The sequence below is a fragment of the Argopecten irradians genome, chromosome 11, assembly GCF_041381155.1.
Source record: "Argopecten irradians isolate NY chromosome 11, Ai_NY, whole genome shotgun sequence".
Classification (NCBI taxonomy): domain Eukaryota; kingdom Metazoa; phylum Mollusca; class Bivalvia; order Pectinida; family Pectinidae; genus Argopecten; species Argopecten irradians.
Window position 1 is genome coordinate 33,309,381 of NC_091144.1, and position 27,226 is coordinate 33,336,606.

The 27,226-nt window shown below is 36.8% G+C and overlaps 1 protein-coding gene across 1 annotated transcript in view; it reads right to left on the minus strand.

Annotated features, from left to right (window-relative positions):
- Nucleotides 1-27,226, minus strand: part of LOC138334576 (ecdysone receptor-like) — a 344,788-nt gene that overhangs the window by 268,201 nt on the left and 49,361 nt on the right. The window contains exon 2 of the mRNA XM_069283227.1: nucleotides 903-962. Within this exon, the coding sequence (XP_069139328.1) occupies nucleotides 903-962 (60 nt within the window). The remainder of the gene's footprint in view (nucleotides 1-902; nucleotides 963-27,226) is intronic.

Here is a 27,226-nt window from a genome sequence, read left to right on the forward strand (position 1 = left end):
GAAACTGAGTTTATATATCAATGATGATTTAATCCACAAAATAGAACAGCCATTTTGACGGTGATCAGTTGACGTTACCATGTCAACATTAGTAATTCATAATGGTCACGTTTTGGGTGTAAGTTACACCCTCATAGACTTCATTTTATCTTGGTTAGTTTATAATGTATAGTAGTAGTAGCAGGTGAATGTAAATATTCTACAATATATCAGGATATTCTGACAGTAGAAAACTAACATCTGTCAGAAAGGGTGACGCTTAATTGATCTATGATTATGATATTCGTGTGTCACCAAGAACCCACCAATTTTCATTGAAATCAGACAATTTTTTAATTTTGAACTCTTGCAGGTTTATAGTCATTTGAATTTCTCAGGAAAGTTCTTATTGCCAATCTATAGATACCATGTGCATTTTCAATAAAATACAGATATAGCCCATTTTCAAGGAAATCTCTAGAAACCAATATTGTTGATACATGCCCTACCAATAAATGTACAGGGTCACAGACTAATATAGAGCTCTCGAATCTCCAACAAAATATCCTAAATACATTAGAGGATTTTGATAATATGTTACAGCCTTTACGATAATTAAATCTGATAATAGACATTCTACGACATTTTCACAATATCACTCCTGTGACACATAGCCAAATGTTGAGTTCCCTATGAAGGGTACTTGGCAAATGTAAATTGCCATTTATATAAGATAATACAATTCCTCCTTTCTCAAGCACATTTCATCCCAAACATGAAAATTACGGACGTTTGATAAAGTTCAATATGTTTTCATACAGATGTACAGTAGAACTAATTCATATTTATTAACCTCGATTAACAGGTTAGTACAACAACATATCGACCTCACCAAAGGTCTATAATTGATATAAATTACTTACCATAACTGTCGTCTGCCATCGAGTCTGACGTTGAAGAAGGAATTAAGTCATCAGGCAACTCTGTAAAGAAAAGATGTAATTTGTATATTTTTTTTTTTTTTTTTGTATTTTTGTGTAAATGTATTTTTTCTCGTGTACGGTATATTGTATTTTTATAGAATAACTTAAAAGGTTGTAATGTAATATTTCATCTATTTTTGCATAATGTTGGGGGGGATGCTGTGTGGTGGCCAAGTGGTTAAGAGGTCCCGACAACTAACCACAAGCCCTCCACCTCTGGGTCACAAGTTTGAATCGATCCAATGTGGACGGTTGCCAGATACTAACTGCTGGTCGGAGTTTTTTCACCAGGTACTCCACTTTTCTTCTACCATCAAAACTTGACACATCCTTAACTCATTCATCCCTGAAGACACATTTAGACTCTTCTAAATCAAGGACTAGACCAGTCCATTATGAAATCAGGGGTGAATGAGTTAATTAACTCTACGTAGTTTAATTAAGAGGACGCTAATTGATCTAACTAAACCGTTCCTAATGATAACCTAAGGTATCCATTAAAACAAGGACATAACACAAACCAATAATATCATTTCTAATTTATTATGTTGCTGTTCATAATTTAACTTTCAATCTCAAAGAGAGAGAAAAGAGATAAGACCATTCCAATGTATGTAGATATAGTAAAAGACCTTCCAATGTATGTAGATATTAGATATAGTAAAACATGACTTCAAAGACCTTCCAATGTATGTAGATATAGTAAAACATGACTTCAAAGACCTTCCAATGTATGTAGATATAGTAAAACATGACTTCAAAGACCTTCCAATGTATGTAGATATAGTAAAACATGACTTCAAAGACCTTCCAATGTATGTAGATATAGTAAAACATGACTTCAAAGACCTTCCAATGTATGTAGATATAGTAAAACATGACTTCAAAGACCTTCCAATGTATGTATGTAGATATAGTAAAACATGACTTCAAAGACCTTCCAATGTATGTAGATATAGTAAAACATGACTTCAAAGACCTTCCAATGTATGTAGATATAGTAAAACATGACTTCAAAGACCTTCCAATGTATGTAGATATAGTAAAACATGACTTCAAAGACCTTCCAATGTATGTAGATATAGTAAAACATGACTTCAAAGACCTTCCAATGTATGTAGATATAGTAAAACATGACTTCAAAGACCTTCCAATGTATGTAGATATAGTAAAACATGACTTCAAAGACCTTCCAATGTATGTAGATATAGTAAAACATGACTTCAAAGACCATCCAATGTATGTAGATATAGTAAAACATGACTTCAAAGACCATTCCAATGTATGTAGATATAGTAAAACATGACTTCAAAGACCATCCAATGTATGTAGATATAGTAAAACATGACTTCAAAGACCTTCCAATGTATGTAGATATAGTAAAACATGACTTCAAAGACCATTCCAATGTATGTAGATATAGTAAAACATGACTTCAAAGACCTTCCAATGTATGTAGATATAGTAAAACATGACTTCCAAAGACCATCCAATGTATGTAGATATAGTAAAACATGACTTCAAAGACCTTCCAATGTATGTAGATATAGTAAAACATGACTTCAAAGACCTTCCAATGTATGTAGATATAGTAAAACATGACTTCAAAGACCTTCCAATGTATGTAGATATAGTAAAACATGACTTCAAAGACCTTCCAATGTATGTAGATATAGTAAAACATGACTTCAAAGACCTTCCAATGTATGTAGATATAGTAAAACATGACTTCAAAGACCTTCCAATGTATGTAGATATAGTAAAACATGACTTCAAAGACCTTCCAATGTATGTAGATATAGTAAAAACATGACTTCAAAGACCTTCCAATGTATGTAGATATAGTAAAACATGACTTCAAAGACCTTCCAATGTATGTAGATATAGTAAAACATGACTTCAAAGACCTTCCAATGTATGTAGATATAGTAAAACATGACTTCAAAGACCTTCCAATGTATGTAGATATAGTAAAACATGACTTCAAAGACCTTCCAATGTATGTAGATATAGTAAAACATGACTTCAAAGACCTTCCAATGTATGTAGATATAGTAAAACATGACTTCAAAGACCTTCCAATGTATGTAGATATAGTAAAACATGACTTCAAAGACCTTCCAATGTATGTAGATATAGTAAAACATGACTTCAAAGACCTTCCAATGTATGTAGATATAGTAAAACATGACTTCAAAGACCATTCCAATGTATGTAGATATAGTAAAACATGACTTCAAAGACCTTCCAATGTATGTAGATATAGTAAAACAGACTTCAAAGACTCCAATGTATGTAGATATAGTAAAACATGACTTCAAAGACCTTCCAATGTATGTAGATATAGTAAAACATGACTTCAAAGACCTTCCAATGTATGTAGATATAGTAAAACATGACTTCAAAGACCTTCCAATGTATGTAGATATAGTAAAACATGACTTCAAAGACCTTCCAATGTATGTAGATATAGTAAAACAATGTATGTAATGTAAAACATGACTTCAAAGACCTTCCAATGTATGTAGATATAGTAAAACATGACTTCAAAGACCTTCCAATGTATGTAGATATAGTAAAACATGACTTCAAAGACCTTCCAATGTATGTAGATATAGTAAAACATGACTTCAAAGACCTTCCAATGTATGTAGATATAGTAAAACATGACTTCAAAGACCTTCCAATGTATGTAGATATAGTAAAACATGACTTCAAAGACCTTCCAATGTATGTAGATATAGTAAAACATGACTTCAAAGACCTTCCAATGTATGTAGATATAGTAAAACATGACTTCAAAGACCTTCCAATGTATGTAGATATAGTAAAACATGACTTCAAAGACCTTCCAATGTATGTAGAATATAGTAAAACATGACTTCAAAGACCTTCCAATGTATGTAGATATAGTAAAACATGACTTCAAAGACCTTCCAATGTATGTAGATATAGTAAAACATGACTTCAAAGACCTTCCAATGTATGTAGATATAGTAAAACATGACTTCCAAAGACCATCCAATGTATGTAGATATAGTAAAACATGACTTCAAAGACCTTCCAATGTATGTAGATATAGTAAAACATGACTTCAAAGACCTTCCAATGTATGTAGATATAGTAAAACATGACTTCAAAGACCTTCCAATGTATGTAGATATAGTAAAACATGACTACAAAGACCTTCCAATGTATGTAGATATAGTAAAACATGACTTCAAAGACCTTCCAATGTATGTAGATATAGTAAAACATGACTTCAAAGACCTTCCAATGTATGTAGATATAGTAAAACATGACTTCAAAGACCTTCCAATGTATGTAGATATAGTAAAACATGACTTCAAAGACCTTCCAATGTATGTAGATATAGTAAAACATGACTTCAAAGACCTTCCAATGTATGTAGATATAGTAAAACATGACTTCAAAGACCTTCCAATGTATGTAGATATAGTAAAACATGACTTCAAAGACCTTCCAATGTATGTAGATATAGTAAAACATGACTTCAAAGACCTTCCAATGTATGTAGATATAGTAAAACATGACTTCAAAGACCTCCAATGTATGTAGATATAGTAAAACATGACTCAAAGACCTCCAATGTATGTAGATATAGTAAAACATGACTTCAAAGACCTTCCAATGTATGTAGATATAGTAAAACATGACTTCAAAGACCTTCCAATGTATGTAGATATAGTAAAACATGACTTCAAAGACCTTCCAATGTATGTAGATATAGTAAAACATGACTTCAAAGACCTTCCAATGTATGTAGATATAGTAAAACATGACTTCAAAGACCTTCCAATGTATGTAGATATAGTAAAACATGACTTCAAAGACCTTCCAATGTATGTAGATATAGTAAAACATGACTTCAAAGACCTTCCAATGTATGTAGATATAGTAAAACATGACTTCAAAGACCTTCCAATGTATGTAGATATAGTAAAACATGACTTCAAAGACCTTCCAATGTATGTAGATATAGTAAAACATGACTTCAAAGACCTTCCAATGTATGTAGATATAGTAAAACATGACTTCAAAGACCTTCCAATGTATGTAGATATAGTAAAACATGACTTCAAAGACCTTCCAATGTATGTAGATATAGTAAAACATGACTTCAAAGACCTTCCAATGTATGTAGATATAGTAAAACATGACTTCAAAGACCTTCCAATGTATGTAGATATAGTAAAACATGACTTCAAAGACCTTCCAATGTATGTAGATATAGTAGTAAAACATGACTTCAAAGACCTTCCAATGTATGTAGATATAGTAAAACATGACTTCAAAGACCTTCCAATGTATGTAGATATAGTAAAACATGATTTCAAAGACAACCTAATGAACAAAGAAAAGATGTGGTCTTTATAGCCAGGGGCCTCTATACACAGGTCAATCTGTATTTATAAATAGGTCGTTTGGGACCCTAAGAAAGTGGTCTTATTAAACAGGTAGTCTTTATACAGAGGTGGTCACTAACACAGGTAATACTGTATCAGGTGCTCTCAATACATTTTTGATAACAGGTAGATATATTGTGTCTGCATGGGGACATATGCCAATTTACACCACTCAGGTAGAAAGGGGCATAACTCCAACAATAAATCTGGGTAATGTAGTGTCGGTGCAGACATTGCATGTCCATTTGCAATGATGACTTAATTGACTTCACTGTCAAGCATCCTGAACCCTAAAGCTATTATTGTTCTGCTTCAGCTTACATCTATAGCAGAAATATCTGTATTTCAACACAAATGTATTCATAGTGTTAATCACAATAGGAGTGGGAGTCGGTTAGATAATTCAAGTTGTGACCTTTATGTACCTAATTTTAGCCCTTAAGACAGTAGCTTGATCTACTTTTGATCTTATATTTCAAATCCGGATTTTATTGTTTCATTGACTGCTATTGCCTGCTATATTCTTGTATATTGGGTCTCCTTCGGACAACTCTTTTGAGATGAATATCACAAATTTTCTTGCGTCAGGTCTCCTTCGGACAACTTTTTGAGATGAATATCACCAATATTCTTGCATCAGGTCTCCTTCGGACAACTCTTTTGAGATGTACTATCACCAATATTCTTGCATCAGGTCTCCTTCGGACAACTCTTTAATGAGATGAATATCACCAAAGTGCCATCAAAAGACAAACCAACTCCATCAAATATATGAGATCTTATCCATTTCTGCTTTATCATTTCATGTGAAAGCATGGCAGTGAAACCTGTCAAAAATGTCCATCTGTAAAAATGACCTTGCATCTCCATATTACAGCTCTATGTAAATGACATCCCATACAAAGAATACCATATACAGGGCAAACCTTGTATACATACTGACACCTCCTTCAAAATGACATCTCTATATAAAAAACATACTGACACCTCCTTCAAAATGATATCTCTATATAAAACCATCTATCTAAAATACTGACTATATAAAACCATCTATCTACTAAAATTCACCTCTATATAAAACTACCTTCATATAACAAACAAATTAACACATAACAGCCCCTATATAAAAGCTGTTACATTCATATAACAGATATGTGGTATAAATTGTTTACATATTTATACATAAATAGTAGAATTAAGTTCCAGTCCCATCCTGCTACTGATAATTTCTCCAACTGATACATAAATATGTAAAGTTCTTATAACTTAAACCAGTGAAATTTCCAGATTTGTAAACGCCTGATTTAAAAAATCAACACATTTGAAATTTTGTAGAATCTTCAAAACAAGGTGCATGGTGTAAATATAGGTATGAATGAAACATTTGCTTTGTGTAAATCTTATGCACATGCATGACTATCAAATAGTACATGATTCAGTAGATCTTAAACTATTGGACGACAAATACAAATGATTCTCCTAATGTGAATAAAGATATACAGTCAAACCTGTAAATATAGACCACTTAACGGACAAAGAAAAAGAAAAATGGTCTTTATAGCTAAGTGGTGTTTATGCACAGGTCAATTTTTCTGTGTAGAAATTTAGTCATTTTAGACCCCAAACATGTGGTCTTTATACAGAGGTAGTCGCTCAAAGGCAATGCTAGTTTGGACCCAAAAAGTAGTTTATCAAGGAAGAGGTCTTTACAGATGCAGTCACTGAAAGGATGCAGGGCTATTATAAGTTTGGACTCCAAAGGAGTGGTCTTTATACAGAAGAGTAGTCACTGAAAGGCAGGGCTAGTTTGTACCCTTTTGTTTGTTTGTTTGTTTGTTTGATTAATGTCCTATTAACAGCTATGGTCATGTAAGGACGGCCTCCCATGTATGCGGTGTGTTGCGTGTATGTTGTGCGAGGTACTTGTTTTGGGAGACTGCGGTATATTCATGTTGTGTCTTCTTGTATAGTGGAACTGTTGCCCTTTTTATAGTGCTTATCACTGAAGCATGCCCCCGAAGACACCAAGCAACACACCCCACCTGGTAATATTATACAGTGGAACCTCCCAAAACCGAACCTTCTCAAAACCGATCACCTCTAGAAACCGAACATGGATGTCATGCACGGAATGAATTCCTCTTTATTAATAGTATATAAAACTTCCCAAAACCGATCCCTCCCAATTCCGAATACCGGACCGATTTTGAGATCGGAATAGTCAAATGTAACTAAAATACACTTCTGAAAACCGGCCTTACCTGAGCGACACCGATAGATTGCATTGAGGTCTGATCAACCGACCGTGAAATACACACGTACCTGTACCATAGTTGTTGCATGCCATGTCCTTGGGCATGTATACAGATGTGAAGGCTATAGGTACACGGTAATTATACCCGAGATGGTGGTGTTATTATTTAATCATGCCTATTGTTTAGATATCTAACGAAGGTCTACCATGTGCACGCGGTTTGTTTACTGTAGGAAAACAAGCAGAGCTAGTAATAAAGAGAAAGTTTCGTATGCAAATCTCACACGTTTTTTTTATTTACATATGTAGTTGTCGGATAACGTAAATTATCTGTATGAAGAAGCCGAAGCCATGTATTGTTTTAGAAAATGACTATGTCATATAATGACCGGCATCGACTGATCATCGTGTAATTAGACCATTAAATTTGATTCTTGACGTAACCGGAAGCGATCGGTCGTATGTAGGTTGCAGGCGAGAACATCCCCAAGAACATTCACGCAACTAACTAACTAAACTACGTTTATAAGCGGTAACAAAGTCAAGTTTGCTGTAATCCATTCCTTTTAAACTTATGATTCTCTCTTTTGTGATAACATTCACATTAACAATCAATATCGGTCGGTTTTAACGAACACTAGGCATACGTGCGGTGCACTAATATAAAAAACGACTTCCGATTGATTAAATCCGGATCGTGATGATCGGTATTCGGTTCACTTCTCCAAACCGAACCCTCTCTAAACCGGCCGAAATTATATGCACCGACCATGATCGGTTTCGGGAGGTTCCACTGTACTAACAACGGGCGAACCAGTCGTCCTACTCCCTGTATGCTGAGCGCTAAGTAGGAGCAGAAACTACCACTTTATAGACTTTGGTGTGTCTCGGCCAGGGGACAGAACCCAGAGCCTTCCTCACAGGGGCGAACGCTCAACTCAAGACCAAAAGTGAGGCGGTGCCAAGGGAGGCATTAGGAAGGATAAAGTCAGTTAGGGAGAAGAGAAAGATAAGATCCTAAATTTAGTCACCTTTTACGATCATGCAATAGGGGCAGCAGGTACAATTCTTACGCCCCAATAAAGTGGTCTTATCAAGCAGATAGTCTTTATACAGAAAAAGGTTACTAATGTAGGTTTTATTACAAGTGACAAAAAAAACGATTGTTTGATCTGAATCTTTTGGCAGATTACAAAGATTGTATCTCTTATTGTTCTAATGGAAACAAAGATATACAGGGTGACCTTGTACATTGCCTATCAAAAAACATTTACAAAAGACACCCAAGATCCAAAATCCTAAACTACCCAATCTGCCAATCTACTGAGAACACCAGTGTCCTTTAAAATGGCAAATTGAATGTTGATCAAGAACGTTTATCTAAGATATCAATATTCTGTATCATTTACAGGAGGTTTGGACGGGTAATCTGAGTTCCATAACACCGCGCCACCAATCCTTCCATGTCTTATCACAGAGAACCCAATCTCCACCAATTCACCGGATAAACATACTTAGATCCTTCTATAAACATGAAGGTTTTACAGAACAACTAAGTCATTTATTGGTTTTCGGTGGTGGTTTGACAGGGTGCTTGTCCAATAATACATACTGTTTTGAAATAGGAGAGTTCGGGAAGGTTGTTGATTGTGTTATCGTGCTTTGATGAAAAAGGAGATGGACCCACAGCTTAGCAGTCAGGGATATTGTTTTGTCAATATCATGGTGTCTGTATATAGACAGACTATATTTTATCAACACTCTACTGTTTTCACCACTTTAGTTTTGTCATCTTTGTAAATATGTTCCATTCGCACTTTTTTTCATCTATGTGTTACCTGAGACTATGCTTCTGTGACCTTGTGACAATTCAATGACCCGATTATTTTGTTAATGTAACCATGACTTTGATTGCCTGTTCTGTGACCTTGACCTTGGCATTATCGTTTATTTTCTTTAAGTAACCTTGACTTTGATTGTATAATGTTCTGTGACCTTGACCTTTGCATTATATTTCTGTGACAATTTAATGACTTATTTTGTTTATGTATAACCTTGACTTTGATTGTCTGTTATATGACCTTGATCTTGATATGTGTTTATGACCTTAGCCAAGCATTGTACTTCTGTAAACGTGACCTTGACCTATTTCTTTAAAATTGACCTGGCTGGATCATAATTGTCTCTATGATTTGGTCATGGATTTACCTTGGTTTTATATATCTAAAGCAGCTAAATTACACATCTTATCTGTGGATACAACTTGCAATTATTTCCCTGTGACCTTGACCTCAGTTTTATATCTCTGTGACTTTGACCAGGTTATCATGTTTCTTTGACCTTGACCTGGGACTATATATATATATACGTTTATGTGACCTTGATTTATGTAACACATTTCTGTGGATTTTTTTCCTGTGACCTTCACCTATGACACATTTTATCCTCATGTGTCAATGCTAGACCTCCTTTTTGTGTTGATAATGACGTATAGCATTTAAAGTGTTGTGTGACCTTGACCTTGAACTAAATGACAGGACCTGGATTTTCTGAAAAATGTGATAAATCAACCTGCATGTTGGACACAATCATGTATTCAGTACTATAAATACAACCATTGGATACAGATTGTTAAATAGAACACAATTTATAGCTATGAAGATTTGCTGACGTTTGTCACTGATGTTGTTGGTTGAGCCTTCTCATCTCACTTTTGAGGTTTTCGCTGTAGTCATATGTCTGTAGAAACGCATCCCTGTCATGCACTATCTCATGATTAAAGTGTTGTGGGTTTAATTAAAAAGACACCAGGCACAAGCTACAGTGAGGAAGTCAGGTAACCGGCTTTACTTCCCCATTTCCTGAACGCAGGCACAGATTCAAGTCTAATATTTCTGGAACGGAAATCCACAAAAAAGGCCATTTCCACGGAGTGTGATCAGTAGACCGTACCGATGTTCCAGATTATCGGATAAACACTATGGGCGGTGTTACTATTGATAATAGTATTGTGTAAGTCGGAGGAACAGTCCTTAATGTAACGTGTATGTGTCACAGTGTAGGTGATAATTGATTGTTGGCCGCAGACGTTCAACATTTAGCCTTGATAATAAATTAAGTAGATCCGGCCTGGCAGAGATTGATCATGGTAACCATACACCTTTATATAAACATTGCAAATTCTCTTTTTTTTTTTTTCTATAAAAATCAAAACCTTTTTGTTGTACCAACATCTTGAAGACAGTATAATAAAATTATAATTCAGAGATCATTCTTTGACATTTCTTGACCCTTACATATACACTTAAACTATAACTAATGCTATTTAGTGTCCCCAAAAACCCTGAATACCAATTTTCTTTGAAATCTCTCTACAATTTTCGACACTTTTAAGGGGTTGTGGTGGCCATATTGCTCATCTACATACCACCATCTATAACATGGGCCATTTAAAAACAACCAATTATTAATGCGTGGTTTTTATGAAAATCTCCGGAAACCAATGTCCAGAATGGTGATTAAATAACTTTAGGGGTTCCACATCTTTAAAGCTGGACCCTTTCTGATGTGGAGCCCTAAAAAGCCCCTTTTGAAACCAATATTTCTGTGTCTTGGGTCTTAGTGTACCATGTATATACCAGATGTCATAGGGACAATCACATTTGGTCAGTATAGCCAGGTTTCTAGATAATACAGGTTTTAATCTCTATTTCTAAGAGGTCTTTCTATAGAGGTTAAATTGTGTTATATCAAAATAGTCATTTGGGACCCAAAGAAAATGGTCTTAATAGGTAGGTGGTCTTTATGAAGAGGTGGTCACTAAGACAGGTGGTCTTTATAAAGAGGTGGTCACTAAGGCAGGTGGTCTTTATAAAGAGGTGGTCACTAAGACAGGTGGTCTTTATAAAGAGGTGGTCACTAAGGCAGGTGACCTTTATAAAGAGGTGGTCACTAAGGCAGGTGACCTTTATAAAGAGGTGGTCACTAAGACAGGTGGTCTTTATAAAGAGGTGGTCACTAAGGCAGGTAACCTTTATAAAGAGGTGGTCACTAAGGCAGGTGACCTTTATAAAGAGATGGTCACTAAGGCAGGTGGCCTTTATAAAGAGATGGTCACTAAGGCAGGTGGCCTTTATAAAGAGGTGGTCACTAAGGCAGGTGGCCTTTATAAAGAGGTGGTCACTAAGGCAGGTGGCCTTTATAAAAGAGATGGTCACTAAGACAGGTGGTCTTTATAAAGAGGTGGTCACTAAGGCAGGTAACCTTTATAAAGAGGTGGTCACTAAGGCAGGTGGTCTTTATAAAGAGGTGGTCACTAAGGCAGGTGGCCTTTATAAAGAGGTGGTCACTAAGGCAGGTGGTCTTTATAAAAAGGTGGTCACTAAGGCAGGTAACCTTTATAAAGAGGTGGTCACTAAGGCAGGTGACCTTTATAAAGAGGTGGTCACTAAGGGGTGGTCTGTATAAAGAGGTGGTCACTAAGGCAGTAACCTTTATAAAGAGATGGTCACTAAGGCAGGTGGTCTTTATAAAGAGGTGGTCACTAAGGCAGGTGACCTTTATAAAGAGATGGTCACTAAGGCAGGTGGCCTTTATAAAGAGATGGTCACTAAGGCAGGTGGTCTTTATAAAGAGGTGGTCACTAAGACAGGTGGTCTTTATAAAGAGGTGGTCACTAAGGCAGGTGGTCTTTATAAAGAGGTGGTCACTAAGGCAGGTGGTCTTTATAAAGAGGTGGTCACTAAGGCAGGTGGTCTTTATAAAGAGGTGGTCACTAAGGCAGGTAACCTTTATAAAGAGGTGGTCACTAAGGCAGGTGGCCTTTATAAAGAGGTGGTCACTAAGGCAGGTGGTCTTTATAAAGAGGTGGTCACTAAGGCAGGTGGTCTTTATAAAGAGGTGGTCACTAAGGCAGGTGGTCTTTATAAAGAGGTGGTCACTAAGACAGGTGGTCTTTATAAAGAGGTGGTCACTAAGGCAGGTAACCTTTATAAAGAGGTGGTCACTAAGGCAGGTGGTCTTTATAAAGAGGTGGTCACTAAGGCAGGTAACCTTTATAAAGAGGTGGTCACTAAGGCAGGTGACCTTTATAAAGAGATGGTCACTAAGGCAGGTGGTCTTTATAAAGAGGTGGTCACTAAGGCAGGTGACCTTTATAAAGAGATGGTCACTAAGGCAGGTGGTCTTTATAAAGAGGTGGTCACTAAGGCAGGTGGTCTTTATAAAGAGGTGGTCACTAAGACAGGTGGTCTTTATAAAGAGGTGGTCACTAAGGCAGGTGGCCTTTATAAAGAGGTGGTCACTAAGGCAGGTGACCTTTATAAAGAGATGGTCACTAAGGCAGGTAACCTTTATAAAGAGGTGGTCACTAAGGCAGGTGGTCTTTATAAAGAGGTGGTCACTAAGGCAGGTGACCTTTATAAAGAGATGGTCACTAAGGCAGGTGGCCTTTATAAAGAGGGGTGCACTAAGGCAGGTGGACCTTTATAAAGATGGCTGGTACTTATAAGAGTGGTCACAAGCAGCTTTATAAAGAGGTGGTCACTAAGGCAGGTCTTTATAAGAGGTGGTCACTAAGACAGGTGTCTTTATAAAGAGGTGGTCACTAAGGCAGGTGGCTTTATAAAGAGGTGGTCACTAAGCAGGTGGTCTTTATAAAGAGGTGGTCACTAAGGCAGGTGGCCTTAAGATCACTAAGGGTGGTCTTTATAAAGAGGTGGTCACTAAGACAGGTGGTCTTTATAAAGAGGTGGTCACTAAGGCAGGTAACCTTTATAAAGAGGTGGTCACTAAGGCAGGTGGTCTTTATAAAGAGGTGGTCACTAAGGCAGGTGGCTTATAAAGAGTGTGTACTAAAGAGGTGGTCTTTATAAAGAGGTGGTCACTAAGGCAGGTGACCTTTATAAAGAGATGGTCACTAAGGCAGGTGGCCTTTATAAAGAGATGGTCACTAAGGCAGGTAACCTTTATAAAGAGGTGGTCACTAAGGCAGGTGACCTTTATAAAGAGATGGTCACTAAGGCAGGTGGCCTTTATAAAGAGATGGTCACTAAGACAGGTGGTCTTTATAAAGAGGTGGTCACTAAGGCAGGTGGTCTTTATAAAGAGGTGGTCACTAAGGCAGGTTTTAGTCTACTATAAATTAAGAAGGAAAATGCCATACAATCAAACCAGTATAGACAGGGATCTGGATTAAACAAGAGTCGGTTTTGACAGGTTACACTATAGTAACAGCCACTACAGTAGATGAGTTTGTATAGTGCTTCCATTAGTAGCCAGAGTTTTCAGATGAGGATCCCATAGCTCAAGGCAATGCTTAGAACTGTAACTCCAATTCTGTAGTTCTTGTCATGGGATGAGCACATGATTAACGACACCAAATTGACCACTAGATGGCCTTCCTAAAATTAGATCATATAAAATCGGTAACCACTCAACACATCACATGGATGTACATTACAGCCAGGCAGTGAAATAAAAAAATTCCGGGGAAATAATGCCAGTGTTCAGGCTAAATACTGTATAGGTTCAACACCCCACCCAAAACAAATTAAACACATTCATGCGGAAAAGATTCCGCTAACTCTGCTCTTTAATGAAAATAACTGGATGTTGCGATTGAAAAATAGCTACATACATGTTAGTTCGAGCTCAATTCGCGATAAGATTGTATTTGTTTAGCTTCGTTCCGGGGATAGGGCAATTTATTTACACTGTCGGTGGAATGTGGTCAGATACAGACAGATGGATGACCTAACTATGTCTATAGGCAACTGTGCCACAAAAATACCACTTATATTCTTTTTATTACTTTTTATATATTGGCATTTGTCAAACAAACTACAGAGTCTTTCTCAACTGAATTATCAAATCTAAAATCCTTCGCTTCTACTTAGAGTAGAATGTAAACCTTGATAGCTGAACCTCATGACACACACTTATAGCATATATCACATAGGTTCTTTCATTACCAAGAACATCAAACCTTAAGCTATGATAAAATTACCTACTGGTTAGATGCAGAATTGTAGCTCAAAAGACGTTGGACAGAATTAAAATGGTGTTGTCTTTAGAGCTGCAATTGGCGCCTATTACTGTTAATGGAACAGAGTAATGATTGCACAAACAACAATTGAAACGTTTGTAACCATTTTATCATACTTGTCTTGTTTTATATCTCTTACCTACTAGGCAATAAAACTGAATCGTAAAAAATACAAATTCTCAGCGAGACATTATTTTTCTACGTATATATATATATATATATATATATGAAGGTCGCAATGCCTGATATGATGTCATCTGCTTCAAACATGACCCTTTTAGACTCTTCACTGTCTCTAAAAGCATCCTAATTCCAATCCCTTTTTCTATCTGTCTGTCTGTCTTTTCCATTCTGCTTTGAATCGCTTTTTCTGTCTGTCGTCTTTTTCATTATGTTTTGTATCACTTTTTCTGTCTGTCTGTCTGTCTCTTTTATTCTGTTAATTCTCTGTCCCCTTTTCTGTCTTTTTGTTTTAAAATCATGTTCTCCATCTGCTTGTCTGTCTCTAGTATTCTCTCAGTTGTCCCATCTTCTGTACCTCTGTCCAATTTTCTGTCTATTGTTCTCTTCCAATCTGTTTTTCATTCCTTTTTCTGTGTGTCATTATCTTCCAATCTGTTATCCATCCCCTTTTCTATTTCTCAGTCCCCATCCCCTTTTCTATTTCTCAGTCCCCATCCCCTTTTTCTGTCTTTCTGTCTCCACCCCTCTGTCTGTCCTTATGATTCTATTCTTCATCATCTTTTCTGTCTTTCTGTCTCCGTCCCTTTTCTGTCTATCCACTCTCCATTAATCACAACTGTGATCTGAGAACATCCTGAAGATAGCAGCCTAAACACTCACACAATGTCTCAAGATTTTCTTATCAGGAAAGACAAGACAAAGATTCTTCAATACATTTACAATTGTTTTCTTTCTTTTTGTCTACACAAGACAAACTAAGACATTCCTTGAAACCTTTCCCACCACACTTTGTATCAATGCAAACAAAAGAAACCTTCCTTTTAATATATCTCTCCATTTTTATGTCCAATAACATCACCTAAGAAATACACTTGAAACTATAAAATGTTGCATTTCCTTTTAGAGTGTTTTGAGTGTTAACAGCCTCACGAACCTGCATCAGATAGATTAGAGATAGGAAAAGTTATTATTGAAATACACACAAAAAAAAAACTTCTATACTTACCCAAAAGTATCAGTTTGATGGCATCAGGCCTAATGCATGATATTGAACCTATAATGGTCTTACCTGTTTTATTGAAGAATTACGCTTCGGTTTATTGTACCCAATAAAAAACTAAACTCCAAGACATATTTAATCTTTTACAGAAGAAATACACATATCTCTGGTAATAAGTTTTACATTTTAAGTTCCCTCTTTCTGGATATCGGCTCCAGTGACCTTGACCTACAAGTTTTTCCGTGTATTGATTATTTCTCACCTTTAATGGTGAGATATTTCGGTCAGGATTATAAAAATGGTCTAATATTATCTGTATGGCTGATTAAAGTTCGATTTTATAAGACCATGGGTACACATGTACCAGATTGTGGAGTTTGCTTGTTCTACAACATTAAATTATTTCATATAACATCACACGATTTGCCTTATATCCAGTGATTTCGCCCGTTTAATATTAGTGTATATGTCACTAGTGTAATTTGACAAGGATTGCCTTTCATTGGCTGGAAATCTACTATAAGTGATGTCATGACTTGACGTCGGTAAACAATAACATGACGTCACAATTGGAGGACGTCGTAACAAAATATAGGCCCGCACAGGATATTTGGGCAGGTTAGCTATAAAGGCACGGTTTCACTTCTATTTCATTAGTCTGGAGAAGCTCCTCGAGCTGGTCAGACTCATTCCTCTCTCTTTCCTTCTATCCTGCTGTCTATGTATAGAATGTGTATGTGTTTGTTCTTGTTAGTAGCTATGTATTAGCTGACTGTTGAGATGGTGTGATGTCCCTGTGTCCTGTGACTTACCTGTAATGTGTCCTTGGTGTGTGCGTACGTTATACAGGCGAAGCCGCGGGCTGACCTGACGTGTGTAAGCACTGTACATGTGAACGTTGTTATATTTGTTAATAAACTCTTTAACTGTACTAAATGTGTTGTTTCTTTGTCAATACGGAACCCCAAACAGAACCTGGGTACTGAAGGCGGATGTAGGTTCAGTCCTTCTACAAAATGGTATGTGATGTATTAATTGAAACACTGGTCCCTGTGGTGTACGTTTTCGGTATACAGTTGTATCAAGACCCTGTGGTATCATTTTTTAATTGTAACAAGTCCCTGTGGTGTATATTTTTGGTAAACAATTGTATCTATATAGGCCCCTGTGGTATTTGTAGTCTTTTAATTGAAGATCCATGTGGCCTCCATGTGTGGCAAATAATCGATACAGGTGCCTGAGATGAAGTATGGAGCGTCTACTTATAGTTAGTTCTCGCAATCAACACGATCTATAATTCATAACTTTTCTGTACGTAATCACATAAAACAATAGATATCTCATAAACTACACTTTACCGTCTACCTTCATCATCATAGATGAGTCTGACAAAGACATGATTTTTTTATGAAATGTGACCCAGAAAACCTGCAAAGCACTAGATGTACTTTTTGACCCGTAATATGACTTTTTACATCAAATAAGCGATATGTTCACGAACATCATGTATATAAATAAAGTGGTCCCTCGATAATCCAGATGCTTGCATCCTGACAGCCTAAACAGTCAATATTACCAACTTACTGCACACCCAAACTCTACTTAGCTCATACTAAAATCTGTTCCCTGGCATTTCTGTGCGGATTGTGAAATTTCCAAACTATTACATAGATACATAGATTTATTTCTGACAAAGCAGAAATCTGCATTCCTTTGACAGTCCGCTTTGTAATACCAATTTGTGCTTATGGTTTTTTTTTCCTCGTTTTTTTTTTTTTTTTAAATGAAATAAAATTTACACATTCACAGTTGGGTTTTTTTCTTCAAAACAGTACATATGTGGTTGGCTATTCCAATGTTCATCTAATTTATATTCAAACTCCTTGACAGTTTTTACATACACTTCAAGGGACGGAAGCGTGTTCCATACATTGACAGTTCTCTTCGTAAATGAGTATTTTCTTACGTTTAATTTCGAGAGTGATTTGTAAACCATGAATTATTGGTACCCAGAATTAACAAAGGTTCACTGTAGTGACATACAAAGGAAATTATCTACCTATAGTTGGTAAAATCTGCAACCACCTCAGAGAACTAAAGACCAGCTGCTTTTATTAAAACCTACTTTCTTAGGTCTTCCTTATTAATCAATGACCATGCAACCTCAACGAATGTTCAACTGTATATATCTAAAATCATTTGGATTCTAACAGCCTGGGTTTAGGTCAATGAATTTCCGTCAAATTATGTAAGTTTGAATGGTATGAATGTCCATGGAAGAATGCGTAAAAGTAGCCAACTTACTAATTTAAGTCTTGAAACAGTCAGGATATCAAATGATTCAACTTCTGCTCATAATTTTTTTGGTTAACGAATCTCTAGGGACCAAGGAAATCACTTTGTTATAAGCATAGTTCGTTATACACTTATGGCAGACATCTTCCAGGTTCTTTGATGGGAAATGAAATTTATTACGTTATAACCACGATTCATTGAAAATGTGTTCATTATAAACATGTTTTACTATATTAAAGGACATATTTTGTGCCTTCCAGGCTGAAAATTCCATTGGTAGAATTCATAGAGAACTTGAAGGGTGATAAATGCAATTTTCGGGATAACAGAAATGGTTAGAGTAATGGTCTATGGAATGAATATGTTCAGCCCAGTCTCTAAGATGTCCACTGCTTCTTTTTTTCTTTGAACTTTTGCATCAACTTAAATACCAATGGATGCAAGATTGTTAGAGCCTTTAAGAAAAAGGATATTTCTGAAGTAGATCGAGAACTACAAGACTAATTATTTTGGCAGTTAAAAGATGAAATAATTATTTTCACAGTTAAAAGATGAAAGTAACTCCTTCAATTAGCTTGATTAAAGATCCTATTGATAGCCAGGGCCATTTAAAGACATGCCAGGATGGACGGACATTGGACGGACGATGGACGCCCCACCAAGGCATTATGCTCACTTGCTGTTCGGTCAAGTGAGCTAAAAACTGGGTAACCCAGAGAAAAACTGCTAACCAATTGCAAGAACCTGGTAACTGCCCCATATATGGGTTTCAAACTCATAACTCAGAAGTGCAGGACAATATGTGGTAAAAATGTCGGGACACATCTTAAACATTCAACAACAGTAGTCCCTGAACTCCATCAAATCTACAAAGGTATATTTGTACCATACATAGTTCGTGTGAATACCAACAACTAAACAAATCAATGGCAAATGGTTTCCAACGAAATTAAAAAATCTGAAAAATGTTTTGAACCAGAACTTTCATTCAAATTTGTACCATACATAGTTCGTGTGAATACCAACAACTAAACAAATCAATGGCAAATGGTTTCCAACGAAATTAAAAAATCTGAAAAATGTTTTGAACCAGAACTTTCATTCAAAGATAAAAGGCATTTGTATGAACTGATCAAAAGGCCGTATGACAAAAAAGTCGGTTTGAATAATGATAGAAAAGATTCGAGATTATTTCCTACATTTACATTTGAAGCGCTCCAAGCCTTGCTTTCAATTCTAATTCTATAAGAGGATTTCATTTGCACATTGAAGTATTTAGAAGTATTGCATAAAGCCCGAGAAAAAACATGCAAGGGACATACACCAATGTGTCTCTACATCTATTATAATATAGAACTAGATTGATATATATATGTACAAATGGTAACTTTCTTATGTATGTATCTCTTTTTTCATTTTTTAATTAAAAAAAAGGGAGACAGTATTCAAAGCCTAGACTGAAGACCTTAAGTACACAACCAAAACAACCAAAAAAAAAAAATAAACAACAATATGACAGAGAAAAAATAGAGTGAACACTCGACTAAAAACAAATAACAACAATATGACAGAGAAATAATAGAGTGAGTACACTCGCCACAAAAAAACAATAAACAAGAGAGTACAATAAAAACAAATAAACAATAAAATGACAGAGAAAAATAATAGAGTGAGTACACTCGCACTAAAAACAAAATAAACAACAATATGACAGAGAAAAATAATACAGCGAGTACACTCGTACTAAAAACAAAATAAACAATAAAATGACAGAGAAAAATAATAGAGTGAGTACACTCGCACTAAAAACAAAATAAACAACAATATGACAGAGAAAAATAATACAGCGAGTACACTCGCACTAAAAACAAAATAAACAATAAAATGACAGAGAAAAATAATAGAGTGAGTACACTCGCACTAAAAACAAAAAAAAAACATCAATATGACAGAGAAAAATAATACAGCGAGTACACTTGCACTAAAAATAAAATAAACAACAATATGACAGAGAAAAATAATACAGCGAGTACACTTGCACTAAAAATAAAATAAACAACAATATGACAGAGAAAAATAATACAGCGAGTAAACTCGCACTAAAAACAAAAAAAAAAACATACAGCGAGTAAACTCGCACTAAAAACAAAAAAAAAACATCAATATGACAGAGAAAAATAGTAGAGCAAGTACACTTGCACTAAAAATAAAATAAACAATAATATGACAGAGAAAAATAATACAGCGAGTACACTCACACTAAAAACAAAATAAACAACAATGTGACAGAGAAAAATAATACAGCGAGTACACTCACACTAAAAACAAAATAAACAACAATGTGACAGAGAATGGCAACAAAACCTAATCCGTCACAACATGACAATGTTTAAATGTTCGGAATGGATTCTTTTTTTTTCATTTAACTGTTATATCAAAATTCAGAGAAATTCAAAGAAGACTAGTGAAATTGCTTGCTTTTTCATTGAGATTTGATATTGATGTTATAACAGTTTAAATGCTATCAATAACTCTCTTGTTCTTTGGACAGCAGAAAAAGGTGTAGGTAACAAAACATTGCATTATAATATGATCATAAAAAATGGATTTGCTCAAAAAATATATATTTTGACATGTCAGATTTTAAATATGTAATGTAATCATACAATCTATTGAACCTTCAAACAAACACACCAAGAAAGAGCATTCAAGTATGTTCTTTTCCATATTTCCAAACTACGGTAGTATATTTAAGCATTGAACGTCTTTCAGTTGGCATTCATAGCCAATATGAATGCAAACTGAACAGAGGCAAATTCCATGAAGCGCTAGCTTGAAGGAATAACCCCAAATATCACTCACAAAGCTTGAAGGTTAGGAACAACTCTAAATTCACCCATCAACCAGGCTTGACAAAATAACACAAAACATTTTATTCAGCCATTATCTGCAAGGCTGAAATGAACGACCATGAATATCATCCAGAAAGATCAACTGAAGCAAAAATCCCCAATCATCAACCTCCATGTTTGAAATAATAACACAGAACATTTTGTTTAGTCCAAATACCACTGTCTTGTAAGACAGCTGGGTCAGATATCATTATCTTTCTTGCACAACCAATGTTGTAAGTGTCAGACTGGTCCCCCTGACACTTTTGAAAGACAAGGCCATCTTCTGTACTACATGTATTTCTGTCGCAGTTTAAGTCTGTCACCACGACAGTGACACTTGATACAGTATGACATGGGTATCACAATATTAGATACACCTGAAAAAGGCATATTGGGCCTGTTGCTCTGTCTGACCATCATAAAACTAGAACTGTCATCCATGAGGATGCAATATATATACCCCATGCCCCAAACTGTATTTCTCATCTCCTGTTTTAAACAAACGCCAAAGGCATGATTCGTACAGAAATTTAGAACAAAATTCAAGGACTTCTGAAGGACTTTTCAAGGCCTTTTTGTCATTTTCAAAGCCCCAAATTTAGATTCAATCAATACAAAAGTCAAATGTTCTGTCCTGGGATGTGTCTAAACCAGATTAATAATAATCGTAACATAGTTTGGAGCCAAGAACTAAAAATCTGGAGTTCAGGTTGATTCGCCAAGACCCTTCGGTGGCAAGTTTGATCAATTTTCATGTTCATTTTACACTATAATACAAATTTTAAATGAGAAATGAAATGTCATCTTGTATTCAAAAAAAAACTATTTTTCAAGGACTTTTCAAGGCCTTTTGGCGAATTTCAAGGACTTTTCAAGGCCAAACACATTATTTAAGGACTTTCAAGGCAATCTTATAAATTCAAGGACTTTTCAAGGCCTGTGCCCACCATGAAGGGGCATAACTCCTGGGGGTCTCTTGTTCCGGTTTGGAGGGAGGGGGATATAATAATTATATCAAGCTTTAAAGTTATAACTGGGTGAACATTTTGACATGTCATTTTTTATTCAGTAATATTTAAATACTTTAAGGTTTAACGAATTAAGCTATCAAAATCTTTGAAATAGTCAGACAAACTTATATAATGCCATATAAATGTTAGTTACAACACAGAAAGTATGTACTGTAAAATTGTTGATTTTGGTGGAGACTATTCATGTATCAAACATTTCATTACTGCCAAAAATCATTTTCAGCCTTTTCTTGTACTTCTTAAATCAAAACTTAACTTTTGGTGGTGAATAACGTATCCAAAGCTCTTCTTGGTTTGTGTGTAGGAAAAATATGGCAGATATAACTTTAAGCAGTAATAGAGACAAACTTTAAGCAGTAATAGAGACAAAGTCTCATGTCTCCTACATTGTCACAGAGAAAATGTCCTTCACTAGGTCATTAAAGGGACAATTCAGTCTAAGAGTACATTAAAATTTGCATATATATCGAAAATGAAACAGGTCTAATTGAAGTTAGATTAGTTGGATTTTACTGTGAAAGCCCACTGTCGTGAAATGTATGTGAAACGTTTAAACTCGCTTGCTGTCTGCCATTACACATTTTGGTCGGACGTCTTGTATGCCGAACCCTGGCCCTTGCAAGTATAGTAAAGAATTTTTTGTCTAGAACTTCTTAAATTGCTTGAAGCTTACAGTAGTGTGTTTACGTTATTAGGTGCATGTTAAATATAACTTCACCAACTCCTCAGTGGCTATGTATTGCATTAGATTTAGATGTAGGTGACTTTGGCTCGGGTATGGGTACAGAATACATGTTATACCTGCTTAATTGTATTGATCAACGATATGGAATTTCAACGGTATCAATCAAAATACTTAACAATATCGTGGAATTTGCCAATATTTCTTCTTTCATATATATGTTTCATAAGGAATATAGAACAATGCATTTATTCCATATTTAAATTACTTCATGGTTATGTTATAGAATTAGCCTCATTGAATTGTCCCTTTAACTGCATTTGACCTTTAATTGTGACCTTGGAATAAAGGTCAAGATTCATTTGAAAACTCTAAGCAGGTCATAACTTTTTTAATAATATTTTTGAACTTCATATTGAGTATCTAGGGTTATAAAGGTTACCAAAAAATAAATTCATAACATTTGTGTATTTGACCCTAGTGACCTTGAACTATTTAGTATCAGGTTTCTGGTCCTCAAAGATGCATTAAAACCCACCTAGCGACCACTTCTGTACAAAGGTCATCTGCTTATAAAGACCACCTGTATATAAATACCACCTACATATAAAGAATACCTGCTTATAAAGACCACCTGCATATAAAGACCACCTGCATCTAAAGACCACCTGCTTGTAAAGACCACCTGCATATAAAGACCACCTGCTTGTAAAGACTGCCTGCATATAAAGACCACCTGCTTGTAAAGACCACCTGCTTGTAAAGACCACCTGCATATAAAGACCACCTACATATAAAGACCACCTACATATAAAGACCACCTGCTTGTAAAGACCACCTGCATATAAAGACCACCTGCATGTAAAGACCACCTGCTTGTAAAGACCACCTGCATATAAAGACCACCTACATATAAAGACTGCTTGCTTTTAAAGACCACCTGCATGTAAAGACCACCTGCATATAAAGACCACCTACATATAAAGACCACCTGCTTGTAAAGACCACCTGCATGTAAAGACCACCTGCTTGTAAAGACTGCCTGCTTGTAAAGACCACCTGCATGTAAAGACCGCCTGCTTGTAAAGACTGCCTGCTTGTAAAGACCACCTGCTTGTAAAGACTGCCTGCTTGTAAAGACTGCCTGCTTGTAAAGACTGCCTGCTTGTAAAGACTGCCTGCTTGTAAAGACTGCCTGCTTGTAAAGACCACCTGCTTGTAAAGACTGCCTGCTTGTAAAGACCGCCTGCTTGTAAAGACTGCCTGCTTGTAAAGACCACCTGCTTGTAAAGACCACCTGCTTGTAAAGACCGCCTGCTTGTAAAGACCACCTGCTTGTAAAGACTGCCTGCTTGTAAAGACCACCTGCATGTAAAGACCACCTGCTTGTAAAGACCACCTGCTTGTAAAGACTGCCTGCATATAAAGACCACCTGCTTGTAAAGACCACCTGCTTGTAAAGACCACCTGCATATAAAGACCACCTACATATAAAGACCACCTGCTTGTAAAGACCACCTGCATATAAAGACCACCTGCTTGTAAAGACCACCTGCTTGTAAAGACCACCTGCTTGTAAAGACCACCTGCTTGTAAAGACCACCTGCATGTAAAGACCACCTGCATATAAAGACCACCTGCATATAAAGACCACCTGCTTGTAAAGACCACCTGCATATAAAGACCACCTGCTTATAAAGACCGCCTGCTTGTAAAGACCACCTGCTTGTAAAGACCACCTGCTTGTAAAGACCACCTGCTTGTAAAGACCACCTGCATGTAAAGACCACCTGCTTGTAAAGACCACCTGCTTGTAAAGACCACCTGCATGTAAAGACCACCTGCTTGTAAAGACTGCCTGCTTGTAAAGACTGCCTGCATGTAAAGACCACCTGCTTGTAAAGACCACCTGCATGTAAAGACCACCTGCTTGTAAAGACCACCTGCTTGTAAAGACCACCTGCATGTAAAGACCGCCTGCTTGTAAAGACTGCCTGCTTGTAAAGACCACCTGCTTGTAAAGACCGCCTGCTTGTAAAGACTGCCTGCATATAAAGACTGCCTGCTTGTAAAGACTGCCTGCTTGTAAAGACCACCTGCTTGTAAAGACCACCTGCTTGTAAAGACCACCTGCATGTAAAGACCACCTGCTTGTAAAGACTGCCTGCATATAAAGACCGCCTGCTTGTAAAGACTGCCTGCATGTAAAGACTGCCTGCTTGTAAAGACCACCTGCATGTAAAGACTGCCTGCTTGTAAAGACTGCCTGCTTGTAAAGACTGCCTGCTTGTAAAGACTGCCTGCTTGTAAAGACCACCTGCATGTAAAGACTGCCTGCTTGTAAAGACCACCTGCTTGTAAAGACTGCCTGCTTGTAAAGACTGCCTGCTTGTAAAGACCACCTGCTTGTAAAGACTGCCTGCTTGTAAAGACTGCCTGCTTGTAAAGACTGCCTGCTTGTAAAGACCACCTGCTTGTAAAGACCACCTGCTTGTAAAGACCACCTGCTTGTAAAGACCACCTGCTTGTAAAGACCACCTGCTTGTAAAGACCACCTGCTTGTAAAGACCACCTGCTTATAAAGACCACCTGCATATAAAGACCACCTGCTTATAAAGACCACCTGCATATAAAGACCACCTGCTTGTAAAGACTGCCTGCTTGTAAAGACCGCCTGCTTGTAAAGACCACCTGCATATAAAGACCACCTGCTTATAAAGACCACCTGCATATAAAGACCACCTGCATATAAAGACCACCTGCTTGTAAAGATCACCTGCTTGTAAAGACCGCCTGCTTGTAAAGACCACCTGCTTGTAAAGACCACCTGCTTGTAAAGACTGCCTGCATATAAAGACCACCTACATATAAAGACCACCTGCTTGTAAAGACCACCTGCATATAAAGACTGCCTGCATATAAAGACCACCTGCATATAAAGACCACCTGCTTGTAAAGACCACCTGCATATAAAGACCACCTGCTTGTAAAGACCGCCTGCTTGTAAAGACCACCTGCTTGTAAAGACCACCTGCTTGTAAAGACCACCTGCTTGTAAAGACCGCCTGCATATAAAGACCACCTGCATATAAAGACCACCTGCTTGTAAAGACCACCTGCTTGTAAAGACCACCTGCTTGTAAAGACCACCTGCTTGTAAAGACTGCCTGCTTGTAAAGACCACCTGCTTGTAAAGACCACCTGCATATAAAGACCACCTACATATAAAGACCACCTGCTTATAAAGACCACCTGCATATAAAGACTGCCTGCATATAAAGACCACCTGCTTGTAAAGACCACCTGCATGTAAAGACCGCCTGCTTGTAAAGACCACCTGCATGTAAAGACCACCTGCTTGTAAAGACCACCTGCTTATAAAGACCACCTGCATATAAAGACCACCTACATATAAAGACCACCTGCATATAAAGACCACCTACATATAAAGACCACCTGCATATAAAGACCACTACACCTGCATATAAAGACCACCTACTTATAAAGACCACCTGCTTGTAAAGACCACCTGCATGTAAAGACCACCTGCTTGTAAAGACTGCCTGCTTGTAAAGACCACCTGCTTGTAAAGACCGCCTGCTTGTAAAGACCACCTGCTTGTAAAGACCACCTGCTTGTAAAGACCACTGCTTGTAAAGACCACCTGCTTGTAAAGACCACCTGCTTGTAAAGACCACCTGCTTGTAAAGACCACCTGCATATAAAGACCACCTGCATATAAAGACCACCTGCATATAAAGACCACCTGCTTTAAAGACCACCTGCATATAAAGACCACCTGCTTATAAAGACCACCTGCATATAAAGACCACCTGCATATAAAGACCACCTGCTTATAAAGACCACCTACATATAAAGACCACCTGCTTATAAAGACCACCTGCTTATAAAGACCACCTGCATATAAAGACCACCTGCATATAAAGACCACCTGCTTATAAAGACCACCTGCTTGTAAAGACCACCTGCTTGTAAAGACCACCTGCTTATAAAGACTGCCTGCTTGTAAAGACCACCTGCATATAAAGACCACCTACTTATAAAGACCACCTGCTTGTAAAGACCACCTGCATTGTAAAGACCGCCTGCTTGTAAAGACTGCCTGCTTGTAAAGACCACCTGCATGTAAAGACCACCTGCTTGTAAAGACCACCTGCATATAAAGACCACCTGCATATAAAGACCACCTGCTTATAAAGACCACCTGCATATAAAGACCACCTACATATAAAGACCACCTGCATATAAAGACTGCCTGCTTATAAAGACCACCTACATATAAAGACCACCTGCATATAAAGACCACCTGCTTATAAAGACCACCTGCATGTAAAGACCACCTGCATGTAAAGACCGCCTGCATGTAAAGACCACCTGCTTGTAAAGACCACCTGCATGTAAAGACCACCTGCTTGTAAAGACTGCCTGCTTG